The sequence below is a fragment of the Phacochoerus africanus genome, chromosome 1, assembly GCF_016906955.1.
Source record: "Phacochoerus africanus isolate WHEZ1 chromosome 1, ROS_Pafr_v1, whole genome shotgun sequence".
NCBI classification, from domain to species: Eukaryota; Metazoa; Chordata; class Mammalia; order Artiodactyla; family Suidae; genus Phacochoerus; species Phacochoerus africanus.
Window position 1 is genome coordinate 110793310 of NC_062544.1, and position 17006 is coordinate 110810315.

At 44.4% G+C, this 17006-nt stretch overlaps 1 protein-coding gene across 2 annotated transcripts in view; it reads right to left on the bottom strand.

Annotated features, from left to right (window-relative positions):
- Positions 1-3090: 3090 nt before the first annotated feature.
- The window catches only part of SMARCC1 (SWI/SNF related, matrix associated, actin dependent regulator of chromatin subfamily c member 1), a 168365-nt gene continuing 154449 nt past the window's right edge, over positions 3091-17006 (bottom strand). The window contains exons 27-28 of one of the 2 annotated variants that reach the window (XM_047772896.1): positions 7826-8002; positions 3091-5506 (exon numbers count right to left, since the gene is read on the bottom strand). In XM_047772896.1, coding sequence (XP_047628852.1) covers positions 5400-5506; positions 7826-8002 — 284 coding nt within the window. In that variant the 3' untranslated portion in view covers positions 3091-5399. Of the gene's footprint in view, positions 5507-7825; positions 8003-17006 lie in introns of those variants that run through there. The other variant, XM_047772905.1, reaches the window with a different exon arrangement.

Sequence of the window (17006 nt, forward strand, 5' to 3'; positions counted from 1 at the left end):
GGAAAACCAGGGGACTGCTGTAGCAGGGTATAGCTGCTCCTGTTGCCGTGGCTGGGGGGATACTTTACAGTCTCAACAGGAAAGTAGCACAGTTCTTGGGTTTAAGTCCTCAGTAGTAACCATTAACAGTTTTCTGAGTTTTTAGTTTTCCTAGTGCTCTAATCTGTCTTATTCTTCACAACCACACTATTAATATATTACTGGTCATTTTACACACTGCAAATGGAAACTGAGATTGTGCTAATGAAGTAGTAAGGCTAGGACTTGAACTAAGATCTTAATTTCAACTTCTTTCATTTTAATATGCAGCTTTTCACTTTTTTTTTTTAGGGCTGCACCTGTGGCATATGGCGTTTCCGAGGCTAGGGGTTGAATCAGAGCTGCAGCTGCAGGCCAATACCACATCCACAACAACACAGGATCCAAGCCGTCTCTGCAACCTACACCACAGCTCATGGCAATGCCAGATCCTTAACCCACTGAGCAAGGCCAGGGATTGAACCCACAACCTCACAGTTCCTAGTGGGTTTTGTGTCCGCTGCGCCACAACAGGAACTCCAATACTACACGTTCTCTTAACAGGGTACAATACAGCATTAAGTCCAGACTCAAGTCCTGTATCAGTGACAAAGGGACATCTAGCATGGCCTTTTTTCTGCCTATGTGCTGGGCAGACACCTGGTTCTGAGCTGCAGGGCAATCAGCTCTGTGATGTTTCTGGTGATAGGCTGCTAGGAATGGTCCTTTCTGCACCATTGCTAGGAAGAAGGGAAGAGCCAAGGGGCAGGGGGCTGAGTTCTTCGTGGGGACCACTATCTCCTCACTATAGGAAACTGTATTCTCAACTTGCACAAGTGCTCTAATCTGAAAAAAAAGACAATACAATCTGGAGGTGGTCTCTTGTTTGGGGAGTAGGTCTGCTGTATAATTGGAAAAGTCCTTGAATTTCCTTACCTCAAACCAAGTTAGCCGGGAGAAAGCCACACAGCATATCCGACAGCCTCAAATGTGGAGCAACCAGGCTTGTCTGCAGAAGTTCTGCTGCCTCAGGAGGTAACCTCACTAAATGCTTCTTGGGAACCTTGAGGCTACTGCAGAGTATGCAGACCGGAACAAGGAATGCCACAGTGAATTTGGATGGCCATGAGAAATCCATTGGTGTCAGGGCCAAACCCACCAAAAGAAACCAGAGCTCTGTTTCCTAAGCCCTTTTGGGACAATCCGACAGTGAGGGAATCTTAGGTTGGAGGCTACAGAGGAATGAGAGTGGGAGGTGTCTTCCTCTGTGTCAACTGTTTGACAGTGATGGTCACTATACATATTAAGGTGTGGTGATTTTGCTCACATCTACAAAGGCTGTACTCTATGTGTGGGTGGTGGTCTAAGTGGTGACCAGAAAGCAATTACCTGGCTGCTCCTTATGAGTTTGGAAGGGCCTGGAAAGGCCACTGTTGCAGAAAGGAATAAAGACAGCTCCAGTTTGCAGGGCAGGCCAGGAGCAAGAAGACAGGGGACCAGACAATGCTCTCTTCAGCTGGGGTACATGAGAGTTTTCTTCATTAACACTTGCCACAATATACATTATTTTAGCTCTGGTATCCCCCGTTCTACAAACATATAAGCAGTGAGGAGTGCAGGGACACTCAGTCATAATTATGATTTCACTGCATCCAAGTTCTTTCTAAGTGCCTGGAACACAGTAGGCTCTCAAAACATTGATTAGACTAATGGGCTCATAGAATGAACTGTTACAACCGCAGAGATCTTGCTCTACCATCAACCATCTTAACCATTAGTTCTCAAAGGGTGGTCCCATGACTAGCTGCATTGGGATTTCCTGGGAATCTGTTTGAAAGGAAAAATTTCAGAGCTCACCCAAGAGCAGCTGAATCAGAAGCTCTGAGGGTAGAGCTACAAACTTGCAAGTGATCCCAATCTGCAATGAAGTTGCTATTTTATTTTGTGTGTTTTTTTAGGGCCACACTTGTGTCCTTTGGAAACTCCCAGGCCAGGGGTCAAACTGGAGCTGCAGCTGAGGCCTACATCACAGCCACAGCAAAGCCAGACCTGAGCTGCATCTGCCACCCACACCAGTTCATGGCAACACTGGATCCTTACCCACTGAGTGAAGCCAGGAATCAAACTCCCATCCTCATGGATACTAGCTGAGTTAGTTACCACTGAGCCACGCAGAACCCCATTTTGTTTGTTTGCTGGTCGTGCTCATGACATGTCAAAGTTATTGGGCCAGGGATTGAACCTGAGTTGCTACAGTGACAACGCTGGATTCTTAACCTGCTGCGCCACGAAGGAACTCTGGAAAACTTTTAAATCACATTTGTAGGACTTATTCCACAGGGACGATCTGAGGAACCTGTGGAAAACTGGTTAATTGTATATGTCTTGGGATGCTCTAAAAATAATTCACACTGAAGTTTTTAACCAGTCTTTGGTTAGCGTGGATCAAGGATTAACTTTCTTCATCACCATGAAAGAAGTGTAGGAATCCTGTGAGGTCCATCTGACTCTAGCACTCTTTATGACAGGGTAGAGTTGAACAGGCCAGAAAGCAAAGCACAATCAGCTGACACTTCCATGAAGAGCCAAGTGTTCACCTCCTGGCAGACACAGAATCTGCTTCTTTGCTTCACTGCGTTCACAAGCATCTTGAAAGCACTGGGTTCTATTTTCTGCACAGGGCCTGCAGCTGTGGGTGCTCAAAGGCTGTCCATTAACAGTGTATCTAAGTTTACAGAATCACCTGTTCTTATCGCTTACATCTAGCTCGGGGCTGTCTAAACTGCAACCTTACAAATATTCTCTAGTGCACCAAACCAAACTATTCCTCTCTTGGAGATGCCAGGATGTTGGCCACCCTTCCTGGAGAAATGATTTCACTCTGACCATGGAAATCAACAGTGGGCAAGGCACATGCAACCATACCTAGGTGAGAAGGTGGTTAGTCAGGAAACCCAGAGCCACTGGACTTTAACTGACCACTGGGCTTTTAATGGACATCAAAAGACCAGGTGCGGTTCCTCATAGACAGATGAAGAATCTGGTATATGAATGCAGAGAATAGGACTAGAATCCAGAAATGATGGTCCATTTATTCACTGAAAGGAGGGAGATTAGGTCTTCTTAATTTCCTCCAATCTTCCCAAACTCCCTCCCTTCACTTTTCCAAAATAACACAGCGAAACATATTTGTACAAAAACCACATATTATTCCCCCCTGCACAAAATCAGGTGGCTGTATTACAGGAATGAAACCAGATCAAATAACATGAAAAGAAAGTCACCACTTATACCGAAACATAACAATATTAAGAATTCAGGTATTTTGTAGAATTATTACTAGCATAGTAAAAATACTTCCACCTGGATCTTTTAAATTTGAAAGTGATCACATTAAAGACCTGAGGTTACAACAGACCACAGTATGAACCAGAATTCCATTTTCCTTCAAAGACCTCAGTGGAAAAGGTAAGTATTTGGAATGAGTTTCTTTTGGGAAAGAATGGTGGGAAAATAGGGGAAACCCTGGCCATTGTCGAAAGGCACTGGGGTCTTTGTGGAGTCAAAAGCATTGGAATTAAACTCCAGTAGGAACAAGCTCATTTCCACTCCAATAGTCCAGAATAAACACACAAAAGGAACAAGGGCTCCTTGGTTCCAGTCCTCCGATGGTGACCAGGGCCACCTGGTTAGAGGTAACACCTGAGGGTTTGAAAGGCAAATCTTAATTGTGGTTTAATTTTATTTTTCTTTCTGATATCAAGGAAAAAAGCTATGTTTTAAAACACCTCCCCATACCTTCACATATGTAAAGCTATATAGAATACATAGAAAAGATATCCAAAAGATGTTTCACTCTGCATTGTAAATGAAACTGCCACTTGAGCATGTAAAGAGGCCAGGTGCTTCTGAAATCAAGCTCTACCAAAAACACCCTTTCCCCACCCATGGAAGGATAGAGGGGAGGGAAGGAGGACAAGAAAAGAAAACCAAGAACCCTCAAGTCACTCATCAGCAGGGGCAGAAATGGGCTCATATTAAGGCATTTTTGTGGCTCCTCCACTGGAATGGCATTCTACTCTCCCGGCCTGAGCACCCCACCCTGAAAGCATGATGCTCTGATTGCCAAGTGAGTTCCTTGGTACCCACAGCATCTCCTTGACAACCCTATGATAGAGGGAATGTGAGATCTCAGACAGGGAAGGGAGAGGGTATGAGGCTGCTGATCCTGTCCCACTTTTCCAATCCATCCTAAACCTAAAGTACCGCTTCACTAAATCCCACTCACCCTGGCTACTGCAAGAGGTAGTTTGGGGACTTGTACCCCCAGCCATCCTAACCAAGTTCCATGAGCTAAAATGTTTATCAGTACTACCTACTTACTTATTATTTTTTCTTTTTAAAGGTTTTGTTTTTAAAGAGGAAGAAAAAAAGAATGCATACAAAGCAGTGAATAGGGGGCTGAGATTCACTGGGTGGCCACTTCCCTAGACTCCAAAACTTTCCTGGGTAGTCTAGGGAACTAAGCAATGCCTCCCCAAATCACAGCCCTCAAAGCTCACACTGCCCTCAGAAAAACAAAATACCCACCCCTAATCCGACAAACCATCTGCATAGAAAACCAGAACCAGTGGGCCTGGGGAAGGAGTGAACCTGTTCTAATACTTGTGCTCTCCTAAAGGGGGATGTTCCACCAGGAAGGCAGGCTGGAGGCTCTCACAGTCCTCACGAGGGATAAAAATCAGTGGGGTCCCTTTCCCCATCTCTTAATTTTGGTGCTTCCATGTGTGGTAAAGTTCTTGTGAAACTTCACCATCAGCACCATTCTTAGCTCAGATAAGCAGAAATAAGGTCACTTATAATGCCTTAAGGTTTGTCCCCTCTGGCTATCCCCTCTGCCCATCACCAATTTTTGGTTCCTATTAACTTAGGATATTCTCCTTTAAAGCAAAAAAAAAAAAAAAAGTAATGATTATAAAGCATTATCCATAGAGGCATAAGACAAAACAAAACAAAACAAAACAAAACAAACTGCAGCAGAGCAAAAATGGTACAGACATAAGACTACTAATGTTAACAGGACCCGCAGATAAACTGTCAGCATACCCCACACCAGGACAGGGAGACGCTGGTTATTATTAGGATGACCAGGGTACACTGTCACCACAGACTTCCCCATGAGAGCTGGTGGAGGACCTAACACAAGAGGTGTCAGAACATGGAGTGGGGTAGCAAGAGAAATGAGGAGATATGGGATGCGTGCTTGGGGGCTTTGAGAAGAAAATTCCTGAAAGAAACCCAAGGAAGCTGAGGAACACAAATCCTGTTATCCCCACTCCAGCTGGTGGTGCTGAGCGTGGATGTTCCCTATATCATTCAGGCTAGGGTGCAGCTGAGGCCGGTGGGCCTGAAGCAGGAGGTGGAGGGACTCCATCTGCAGGTGGTGGCGGTGGCTGCTGCTGCTGCTGCTGCTGAGGCGGAGGGGGATCTGTAAACACATCCAAGAGTGACTTGTCATTGCCAGAAATACAAGGGCCTGGAGAAGAGCCATTCAAAGAAAGATGACATGAGGAGGAAGTTTCTTTAGGCCTGTGTGGCACTGCTGCCACTGTGGTCTATGTGGGGCAGGGCCATCTGAACCTTTAGGTCACCGCTTGTGTTACTGCCCCTGGTCCAAGTAGTTGGGGAATGGGAGGTGTCTGAATCTGCTCCACTCTCCTTCAAGGCCCACCTCTTCCAAGAAACACTCCAGACCTTCTCAGAACTTAATTATATTTGGACTTTATTGTATTTTAACGGTTCTCTCTGCTAATTTTATTTCTTCAGTTAAATGATAAGCTCCTTCCTGGGTAAGTTCTGTGTTTTTGCTTTCCTCTCATAGCACCTTGTCTATCTGGGCACAAACAGATTATCAGAAACTTCTTTCTGATTAACTATCTCCACCAGGGCCAGAGAGCTTCATTTGAGGCAGCTGCTGACAAGGTGGACAGTCCTGGGAGGCCCTGCAACTCCTGAACTTCAGTCCTTGGATTTTTGGCCACAACTAGGTCAGGTCCTGAAGGGAACAATTAGTATGAGTGTCTGGGGCTCTTCCCTATTTCAACTTTAGCAGCTTTAGTGTACAAAGGAACCCTGAGAGAGAATTCAATCCAGGGTTTTTTAAACTTCTAGATTTTGCCAGAAATGACAACATATGGAGTAAATAATTAAAGTGCAGACTTGCTTACTAATTTACCCAAACTTCCCTAGTCTAGAAGGTTTCCATCAAACTGCTAAGGCTCCTCAGAGAATCCTGAAGCCCACCAGGATTGTCATCTTTCAGTGGAGAAAACGAAAGCCTGAACAGGAGAAGCAACTGGGCTGATGAGGCCTGTTCAGTGCCCTGGATTCAAGACAGTATCTCAGAATCCCAAAAACACTGATTTGTGGCAGGAAGCGGTGGGAAGCACCCAAAACCTTATACATTCTCAAGGGTGCTCAACTAAGGGCCCTTTAGGATAGAATCCCACACACAAATCATAGGTTATCAGCAGGACATGATAGTGGCAAAGATCAATGACATTATCTCTGCAACAGGGATGGCAAATTGGTCAACTTTCCTGGTTGCCAGCACATTTGTATAGTGCCTGTAAGGCGGCAAGGCAAAGCTTTTCCTGCCAAGGGTACCCATTAGATACCCTGTGACCACTGCCTCAACAGAGATCATTTTTTCTATTGCTGTGATCCTATATTCACCCAGCTCAACTGTAGTCTTTCTTCTGTGCACCTACTTTGTCCTCTCCCCTAGGGGTCCAGTGAGAAGATGTACCTTTGTTGACAGAAAATGCCTCCAGGCCCTGGGATGTCTCCCAGAGAACTATACAGTGCACGCCTGTCACTTCATAGCCTCAGGTAACTTTTGGCAAATCCTACACACCATAGTTCCTGTACGTCCACTTGTTCATTTCCTATATTCCCAACTAAAGCTTCTGGAAGCCAGGAATTCCTATGTGTCCTAGCTCTCTGTACAAGCTAACTCCTTGTCATATACATAACTTCTAATGGGCCTGAGATCACAGATGTGGTTAGGGTTCCTAGCCAGTATCGGCTGTATTTTTGGATCATTACTACTGGTCTACAGGAATAATGGGCAAGCCAGACTCTGAAGCAATTCTCTGGAGGCCACAGTTGGTGTAGAGCATGGGCTGCATGGCAGCAATGACCTGGCTTCACATACACTGGCACACTGGCATTGTTCAGCAGCATTGGTTCTTATCCACTGAGCCTGCTATGACCTCAAATTCCCTCTCAACACAGCCCCCTGAATACTCCCTCCTCAGTCTAAGTGGCCACTACCAGTATCTCAGAGTGGCCACAAAAACTTATTTGTCACTCTTGTTCCAGTTCTATTTTTTTCTTTGCACCACTTTTAAACTTTATATCCATAAAAAGCTCCTGCAGGGAAAAAAACTACCAGTAGCTCTGTATGTCTACCAAGATTTAAATTAGACAGGCTGAAACAGGCATGGCTGAGGTGTGTCTCTGGCCTCCCCACAGACCTTGGTGTCAAAAATGCATGCCACAAAGGCTATGGTGCCCAACTGAGTGGGAGCACTTTGCAGTCATCCCCTGGGTACCTGCCAATCAGTGCGTGAAGAACACTGAACAAAAACCAGTCTTTTGGAATCCAATGTCACAGGTCACAGTGTCCACAGACCTGTCAAACTCGAGAGAACAGAAGCCCACCTTCATTTACAACCCTCCCTGACAGACCCAGAAAATAATGCACCTCGCGCCCACCCCCGCCAGACCCCACCTTGCTACTCACACATGCCATTAGGTGCAGTGAGGGGCACTCTCGGTCCCAAGATGTTTCCCGGGATTGGAGGCATACCAGGAGGGGTAGGGCCACCCCCAGGGGGGTGGATACTGGCTGCAACGGTTGGAATCATGCGGCCTGGCATGGGCTGCCCAGGCATCATGGAACCTGGGCCTGGTATCTGACCTGTGGAGGGATATTTACAGTACTAAGGTAAGTGTACCAGGAAGAAAGGAATCAACTCACTGCCTGAGACTGCTAACAAAGACAAATATCTAACACTTCAAAGGATCTGAAGTGCCAACAGAGCAATAGTCTGTAATAATCTCTTTGTTCAGTTTTTTTTTTCTGTCTTCTTGCCATTTCTTGGGCTGCTCCCGCGGCAATATGGAGGTTCCCAGGCTAGGGGTCTAATCCGAGCTGTAGCCGCCAGCCTACACCAGAGCCACAGCGACATGAGATCTGAGCCGCATCTGCAACCTACACCACAGCTCACGGCAATGCCAGATAGTTAAGCCACTGAGCAAGGGCAGGGATCAAACTCGCAACCTCATGGTTCCTAGTCGGATTCGTTAACCACTGCGCCACGAAAGGAAACTCCTGTTCAGCTTATAATTTAGTGGGGAGGTGGTGGACAGAGCATAAAAGAGGAAGGTCTGTGGAGGGAATGACCACCCTAGACCCTGGTATAGGCAGCTAGCTGGAAGAAGCAATTACCAAAAAAGCATCCTAAAAGAAAGCATTCATTCTGTTTAGTTTGGGAAAATAATGGGTTGTCAAAATATCTTCCTGAGGACAGAGAATACCAAGCAATGACCACAGGGAATGGAGAGGACTTTAACAGTAAGTCAGTGCACAGTCCAAGGACTGGAGCAGTCTAGACTGGGATTCACACACAAGCTATGTGGGAAGATGTGCTAAAAGGTTACTGGCCGCTACTGTGAAATCACCATTAAAAAGAGATTTAAGAGTTCCCATCATGGCTCAGTGGTTAACAAACCCGACTAGTATCCATGAGGATGCAGGTTCGATCCCTGGCCTCACTCAGTGGGTTAAGTATCCAGTGTTGCTGCAAGCTGTGGTGTACGTCAAAGACACAGCTCAGATCTGGCGTTACCAAGGCTGTGGCATATAGGCCAGCGGCTACAGCTCTGATTCGCCCCCTAGTCTGGGAACCTCCATATGTTACTGTGCGGCCCTAGAAAGATAGATAGATAAATTAAAATAAAATATAAAGGGCAAAAAGACAAAAAAATAAAATAAAATAAAATAGGATTCTAGGAGTTCCTGTCGTAGCTCAGAAAGTTAAGAACCCAACTAATATGCATGAGGATGCGGGTTCAATTTCTGGCCTTACTCAGTGGGCTAAGGAGCCAGTGTTGCTGTGGCTGTGGTGTAGGCTGGCAGCTGCAGCTCTGACTTGACCCCTAGCCTAGACACTTCCATATGACAAAGGTGTGGCCCTAAAAAAAGGGGAGGGGGGGATTCTAACTGGAATCCTCAAATCCTGTTCACACAAAACTCTCACAATGAAACTGGCCCTGGAAAACCACGGGGAGAGGTGAAGGGGATAGGAGGGCTGACACATGGGAGAATGATAAATCCTTCATCTCTTCCCACTGCTTTGAAATGAGTGATGAGAGATAGTAGACACAAAAACAGTAGAATACCTCCTGAGTTCAGTTTCACACTGAGTATTTAGAATATTCAGCAAACCTTTTCTGTAAAGAGCCAGATAGTAAATATTTGGACTTTGCAGACTATATGGTCTCTGGCACAACTATTCAACTTTGCCACTGTAACATGAAAGCAGTCAGAGGAAATATAATACGTGTGGCTGTGTCCCAATAAATCTTTACTTAGGAGCTCTGAAATGTGAACTTCACATAATTTTCATGTGCTTCTGAATTTTCCCCAACCATTTAAAACATAAAAACCATTCTTGGAGTTTCCTCATGGCTCAGAGGGTCACTGCTGTGGCTCTGGTTACAGCTATGGCACAGGTTCGATTCCTAGAACTTCTGCATGCTGCGGATGCAGTCAAAGCAAAAAAAAAAAAAAAAAACCCATTCTTAGCCTGTGGCCCCTACAAAAACAGGAGATAGGAGTTCCCGTCATGGCTCAGTGGTTAACGAATCCGACTAGGAACCATGAGGTTGCAGGTTCAATCCCTGGCCTTGCTCAGTGGGTTAAGGATCCAGCATTGCCGTAAGTTGTGGTGTAGGTTGCAGATGAGGCTCGGATCCCACGTTGCTGTGGCTTTGGCATAGGCCGGGGACTACAGCTCGGATTAGACCCCTAGCCTGGGAACCTCCATATGCTGCGGGAACGGCTCAAGAAATGGCAAAAAGACAAACAAAAAAAAACAGGAGATAGGCCAGATATGGTTGCAGTTAGCCAATCCTGCCTTAGATATGATGGTGTTCTTGAACTTATTGGTTTGGCTGCTAGGCTTAGTTTTAAAGAGTTACAAATGAAGGAGAATAATTTAATGAGTTTAATGGAGAGTTCCTATTGTGACTCAGTGGGTTAAAGACCTGGTATTGTTGTGGCATCAGCAGCAGTTCCAATTCAACCCCTAGCCCAGGAACTTCCATATGCCACAGGCGTGGCCCTTAAAAAAAAAAAAAAAAAAAGGAATAGTTAAATGGGCACAAACCAAGGTGAAGCTATGTATAGTAGGGCAAACTATACTCTCTACAGAATAAGGCGGGAGAACTTATGCATTTTTTTCCTTTACTTTTTCACTAGGGACTTTAGCATTTATGTAAGGTCAATTGTATAAAACTGAATAGACTTTTGGGCATCATATCGAGGCAGCTGGAAACAAGAATGCTTGAGGTTCAAGCTTGGGAAATTTGGGATATGGGACTACCAGACAGCTAGCGAGCAATTAAAATATACAGAACAGTACTGGAGATAAGAAAAACACAAAGTGTCAAGTCTCACATCATCTATTTTCAGTGTCTGTTCCCTGACCCAGGACTCAAAGAGAGGAGCCTTACATTACAAGGTATCAATGAAGAGAAACCCTCTGGGACACAAGAGTCAGGAAGAGAGGTGGCTCACTGTCTTTGGGGGACTCTTTGTGCTATAGAATGCAATCAGGCAAAAGTGCAGCAGAAGAGCCTCAGAGGCCCAAATGCTGCAGGACAACTTGGTCAAACCGCCTCAGAGAAAGCAAGAGCCAGTGCTGGACTGACACTACCACTATTCTTACACCAAGTGAGCATGTGGGTGCCTGTGCCACAAGCTAAGGCAGACACAGGCAGTGCTGGAGACTCTATCCACAGAGGGGATGACACAGACATAAAAGAAACAAATGTCAAGTACAGTATTAGCCATACAAAGGGTAAAAACACATAAAAGGGTGGCAGGCAAATCAAGGGAAATTATGGATGAAGCAAGTAAAAGAAACCAATACCTTCCAGTTAATCAAGACCAACTTGTGAATGACTTGGGTTTTTGGATAATGTGTGAATAAAGTGAAGGAGGACAATTAGAAATAGGGTAAGAGCAGACTTTCCCAAGCACATAGCTTAGCCTGAGTTACATAATTGAAACATAATATGAACATTGCTCCTGTTACTCACTTACATGTAATATGTTCATACTTGCCATCCCCTCTGAGATAACTGTATCAACTTACTATTGATCACCAGCATTTCACTGAGGAGTAACAAGCTCAAAAGTTTATATATGTATTTAAAACCTGCCCAGGTTACAAAGCCAAGTTGTCTGCACTTGGTTTTACTGACATGAATCAAAGCAAATGGGGCCAGATGAATCCTGCACACAGAACAGGGTTGGGGATTCGGCCAGTAAGGCTACAGAGAACTGGGTAAGAAGGCTTTCGAGAAGGAGGAACATGGGCTTTATTTTCTGCGTCATGGAAAGCTACAAGAGATACACAATCTCAGCACAGAGCAGAAGAAAAGAGCTTTTACAGAGAAGTAGAGGTTGCATGAGGGCAGGATGAGTAGGTGAGAGTTGAGAACACTTTACAGTAGTCTTATTATTCTAAGAATCACGGCCAGTCCTCTGTAAAGCTGTTAAAGAGCCTCTTTGCTTTTTAGGAGGTACTCTCTCACCTCCCTTCCCACCACATACCACCTGCTGGGCTGTTACTCAGCACAGTGCTTTGTTTTCCCACTCTCTACTAATGATTCTCTAATGGTAATCCAGGTGGAGTATATAAGGAAGAGGAGATACTTTTGTTGTTGGAGGCAGGAGGCTTACTTTCAAGTCCAGACCTACAGAATTCCATCCTTGAGATGAAAAAACACTTTTAATAGACTTGCTGTGATGAACAGAAGTACTTGAACATGTAATATGGCCTGTGTCTATCAATGCGTACAGACTGGCTCCTTCTACCCAATTCAACCTGGAGGCCTTAAGCAAGTTAGGAAGAACATTTTGCTAGTCCTTCTCAGGTCTCTCTAGAAAACTGACAGTAGAGCACTGAAGAAGAATGCCTTTACAAAAAGGCCAGACGAGGACCGAATAAGGGAGAAAGAAAGAAGAGCACAGACCAGGTGTGTGCTCAGGTAAGGACCAGATACACAACTGTTCAGTCCCACCCACTTCTCACATACAGCAGGATGATCACACACTTTGATATCTAGAGCAAAGTGTGGGTGCCCAAACTCCTGGCTGACCAGTGGGCATCCCAGTCAGCAAGCCACCCAATACCATTCTCAACAGGCAAAGTACAGATGAACCAGAAGGGAAACTACACAGCATGATCTCACCTCCACTTCACCAGATGAGTGGGCTTGGGCAAGTCATTTAGGATGCCCCGAGCCTCAGTTTCCCGACATTATTATAAAGAGTAATGCTAAATAGCTGCACTACTCTCATTATCTGGCTTTCTGTATGAATCAGGGAAACTGTTTGTTACAGTGCCTCACTATGTCACTGGCTCATCCAACAGCCTAATGAGAGACAGAGCAAATATTCTAATTTCACAGAGATTAAACAGAACTCAGAAAAGTTAAGACAATTCTTCATGGCCACAGGACTTATATAAGAGGAATCAGATCCAAGCCTTCTGATTCTAAATCCAATTATCTTTCTACCACACTATTCTGTGCTCAAACCAGATAGTTTATGTGAAAGGACTAAATGTAACAGCCAAAATTAAAAAAAAAAAAAAAAGGAAACTAAGGTGTATACTTTAATTCCAAGTGCCAAGTTTTCTTCATCACTATATCACAGTAATGAGATCACTTTGCTTCCTGCAACAAATAATTTTATCAAATATACTTTCTAGCACCTTGTAATAGGTTGAAAAGTAGGCCCCAAACAAACATGCACATATCCTAATACGTGGAACCTGTAAATGTAACCATATTGGAAAAAGTCTTTGCAGATTTGATTAAGTTAAGGATTTTTTTTTTTTTTGGTCTTTTTGCTATTTCTTGGGCCGCTCCCGAGGCATATGAAGATTCCCAGGCTAGGGGTTGAATCGGAGCTGTAGCCACCAGCCTACGCCAGAGTCACAGCAACTCGGGATCTGAGCCGCATCTGCAACCTACACCACAGCTCACGGCAACGCCAGATCCTTAACCCACTGAGCACGGCCAGGGATCGAACCCGCAACCTCATGGTTCCTAGTCGGATTCGTTAACCACTGCGCCACGATGGGAACTCCAAGTTAAGGATTTTGAGTTGGGGAGATCATCCTAGATTATCTTGGTGGGCCCTAAATCCAACGACAAGTCTTCTTACATGAGACACGTGGAGAAGACATAGAGAATAGAAGGCAAGATTAAAGACGGAGCAAAGTGAGATGGAGCCACAAGCCAAGGAATGCTACCAGCCATCAGAAGCTGTAAGAGGCAAGGAAGACCCCCTTCAAGAACCCTTGGAGGGAACATGACCTTGTTCTAGCAGGTCTAAGAACTGTAAGAGAACACATTTCTCTTGTTTTAAGTCATTATGTTTGTGAAAAGGGAAGATAAAGACTGAGTAGCTCCATTCCAACTCAACAAATACTTGTCAGCTAATTATTTCAAAAAGAAAAAAGAGGAGCTCCTGCTGTGGCACAACAGGATCAGCAGCATCTCTGCAGCACCAGGATGAAGGTTTGATCCCCAGCACATCCGATTAAGGATCCAGCATTACTGAAAGTGCAGCATAGGTCGCAACTGCAGCTTAGATTTGATCCCTAGTCCAGGCACTCCAAATGCCTCAGGGCAGCCAAAAAAAAAAAAAAAAAAGGAAAGAAGAAAAAAATGAAAAATAAATAAAAAATCATTTATTTACCCTTACGTTTTCTTGTAAGCTGGAGCAATAGTACATCTTCTAAAAAAAAAAAAAAAAGTTGACAAGGGAGGCAAGAACATAAAATGGGAAAAAGAAAGTCTATTCAGCAAGCATTGCTGGGAAACCTGGACAGCTGCATGCAAAGCAATGAAACTAGAACACACCCTCACACCATGCACAAAAATAAACTCCAAATGGCTGAAAGACTTAAATATACAACAGGACACCATCAAACTCCTAGAAGAAAACATAGGCAAAACACTCTCTGACATCAACATCATGAATATTTCCTCAGGTCAGTCTCCCAAAGCATTAGAAATTAGAGCAAAAATAAACCCATGGGACCTCATCAAACTGAAAAGCTTTTGCACAGCAAAGGAAACCCAAAAGAAAACAAAAAGACAACTTACAGAATGGGAGAAAATAGTTTCAAATGGTGCAACCGACAAGGGCTTAATCTCTATAATATATAAACAATTTATACAACCCAACAGCAAAAAAGCCAATCAATCAATGGAAAAATGGGCAAAAGACCTGAATAGACATTTCTCCAAAGAAGATATACAGATGGCCAGCAAACACATGAAAAAATGCTCAACATCGCTGATTATAAGAGAAATGCAAATCAGAACTACCATACCACCTCACACCAGTCAGAATGGCCCTCATTAATAAATCCACAAATAACAAGTGCTGGAGGGGCTGTGGAGAAAAGGGAACCCTCCTGCACTGTTGGTGGGAATGTCAACTGGTACAGCCACTATGGAGAACAGTTTGGAAATACCTTAGAAATCTATCCATAGAACTTCCATATGACCCCGCAATCCCACTCTTGGGCATCTATCCGGACAAAACTCTACTTAAAAGAGACACGTGCACCCGCATGTTCATTGCAGCACTATTCACAATAGCCAGGACATGGAACAACCCAAATGTCCATCGACAGAGGATTGGATTAGGAAGGTGTGGTATATATACACAATGGACTACTACTCAGCCATAAAAAAAAATGACATAATGCCATTTGCAGCAACATGGATGGAACTAGAGAATCTCATCCTGAGTGAAATGAGCCAGAAAGACAAAGACAAATACCATATGATATCACTTATAACTGGAATCTAATATCCAGCACAAATGAACATCTCCTCAGAAAAGAAAATCATGGACTTGGAGAAAAGACTTGTGGCTGCCTGATGGGAGGGGGAGGGAGTGGGAGGGATTGGCAGCTTGGGCTTATCAGACACAACTTAGAATAGATTTACAAGGAGATCCTGCCGAATAGCATTGAGAACTTTGTCTAGATACTCATGTTGCAACAGAACAAAGGGTGGGGAAAAAAATGTAATAGTAATGTACACATGTAAGGATAACTTGATCCCCTTGCTGTACAGTGGGAAAAAAACAAACAAACAAAAAAAACACTACCTGTTCAGTGGCAGTGGCCCATTTACCTATTTCCCCATATCTTTATGGCAACATACTGGGACAGAATAGCTTTTGCTATAAGCCCAAGCGCTAGAAAAACCTTCCCTTTCTCTTGCTACAAATCCTGAAGCCTTCTGTAAAACAAAGTTCTTCTATACTCCTGTCACCAACGGAGCCAATAAAGTCACTGGGAAATTCGTGTTCAAGGTATGAGAGGGCAATGACACTTTGGGAGGGGGAAAAAGGAAAAACTACAGGAAAAACAGTTTACTTCTACTGCTGGGACCTTGCACAAACATTTCTCAGGAAAGCAAGAAGCACTAAGAGTGGGGCCAAGTCTCTGTGACACCCAGAGGTATGCCTAGGGATGTGACTGAATGTTGGAGTTTTTGGGGCCTGCCACTTACCAGGCAATGACAGTTATCTCATAGAATCCTCCAGGTTGTCAGGAAAACTGCACCATTTATAGGCCAGGCTTGAAGATAAGGAAACTAAGTCTCAGAGAGTCTATGTAACTTGGTCCAAAGTTACAAGGAACTTGAGATTGAGCTGAGACTCAAACCCAAGCCTGTCTGACCTTGATGGTCATTATTCCTTCCTTCGCATCAAGGACCTTGTTTTAAAGCTGATTAAAATAATTTTTTTTTTTTTTTGGTCTTTTCGCCATTTCTTGGGCCGCTCCTGCGGCATATGGAGGTTCCCAGGCTAGGGGTCGAATAGGAGCTGTGGCCACTGGCTACGCCAGAGCCACAGCAACGCAGGATCTGAGTCCCGTCTGCAACCTTCACCACAGCTCACGGCAACGCTGGATCCTTAACCCACTGAGCAAGGCCAGGGATCGAACCCGCAACCTCATGGTTCCTAGTCGGATTCGTTAACCACTGCGCCACGACGGGAACTCCTGATTAAAAAAAAATTTTTTTTAGATTATATTTATTTATTTTTTAGGTCCGTACCTGCGGCATATGGAGGTTCCCAGGCTAGGGGTCCAATAGGAGCTGCAGCTGCAACGCCGGATCCTTAACCCACTGAGAGAGGCCAGATGGTTAAGGATCCAGCATTGACGTGAGCTGTGGTATAGATCACAGCCTCAGCTTGGATCCTGTGTTGTTGTGGCTTTGGCTGTAGGCTAGTGGCTGCAGTTCTGATTTGACCCCTAGCCTGGGAACCTTTGTATGCTAGGGGTGCAGCCCTAAAAGACAAAAAGACAAAACAAACAAACAAACAAAAAAACCACCCTGCGTGGACCCTAGTCAGATTCCTTTCTGCTAAGCCACGAAAAGAACTCTGTGGGCACTCCCTTAAAGCTGATTTCTAAAGACCCAATTTGAAATTGGGTAGAATTTAAGAGGACTAAGAAGAAAACAAAATCCATGCCCTCGAAGTCAAACCCTGCTCTTTTGAAATCTAAATGTCTTGGGTTTTCTAGTTTCTGATAGAAATCTCTCACACCTTTTAAATGAATGACACTGTCTGAAAGCATTTTCATAATTCT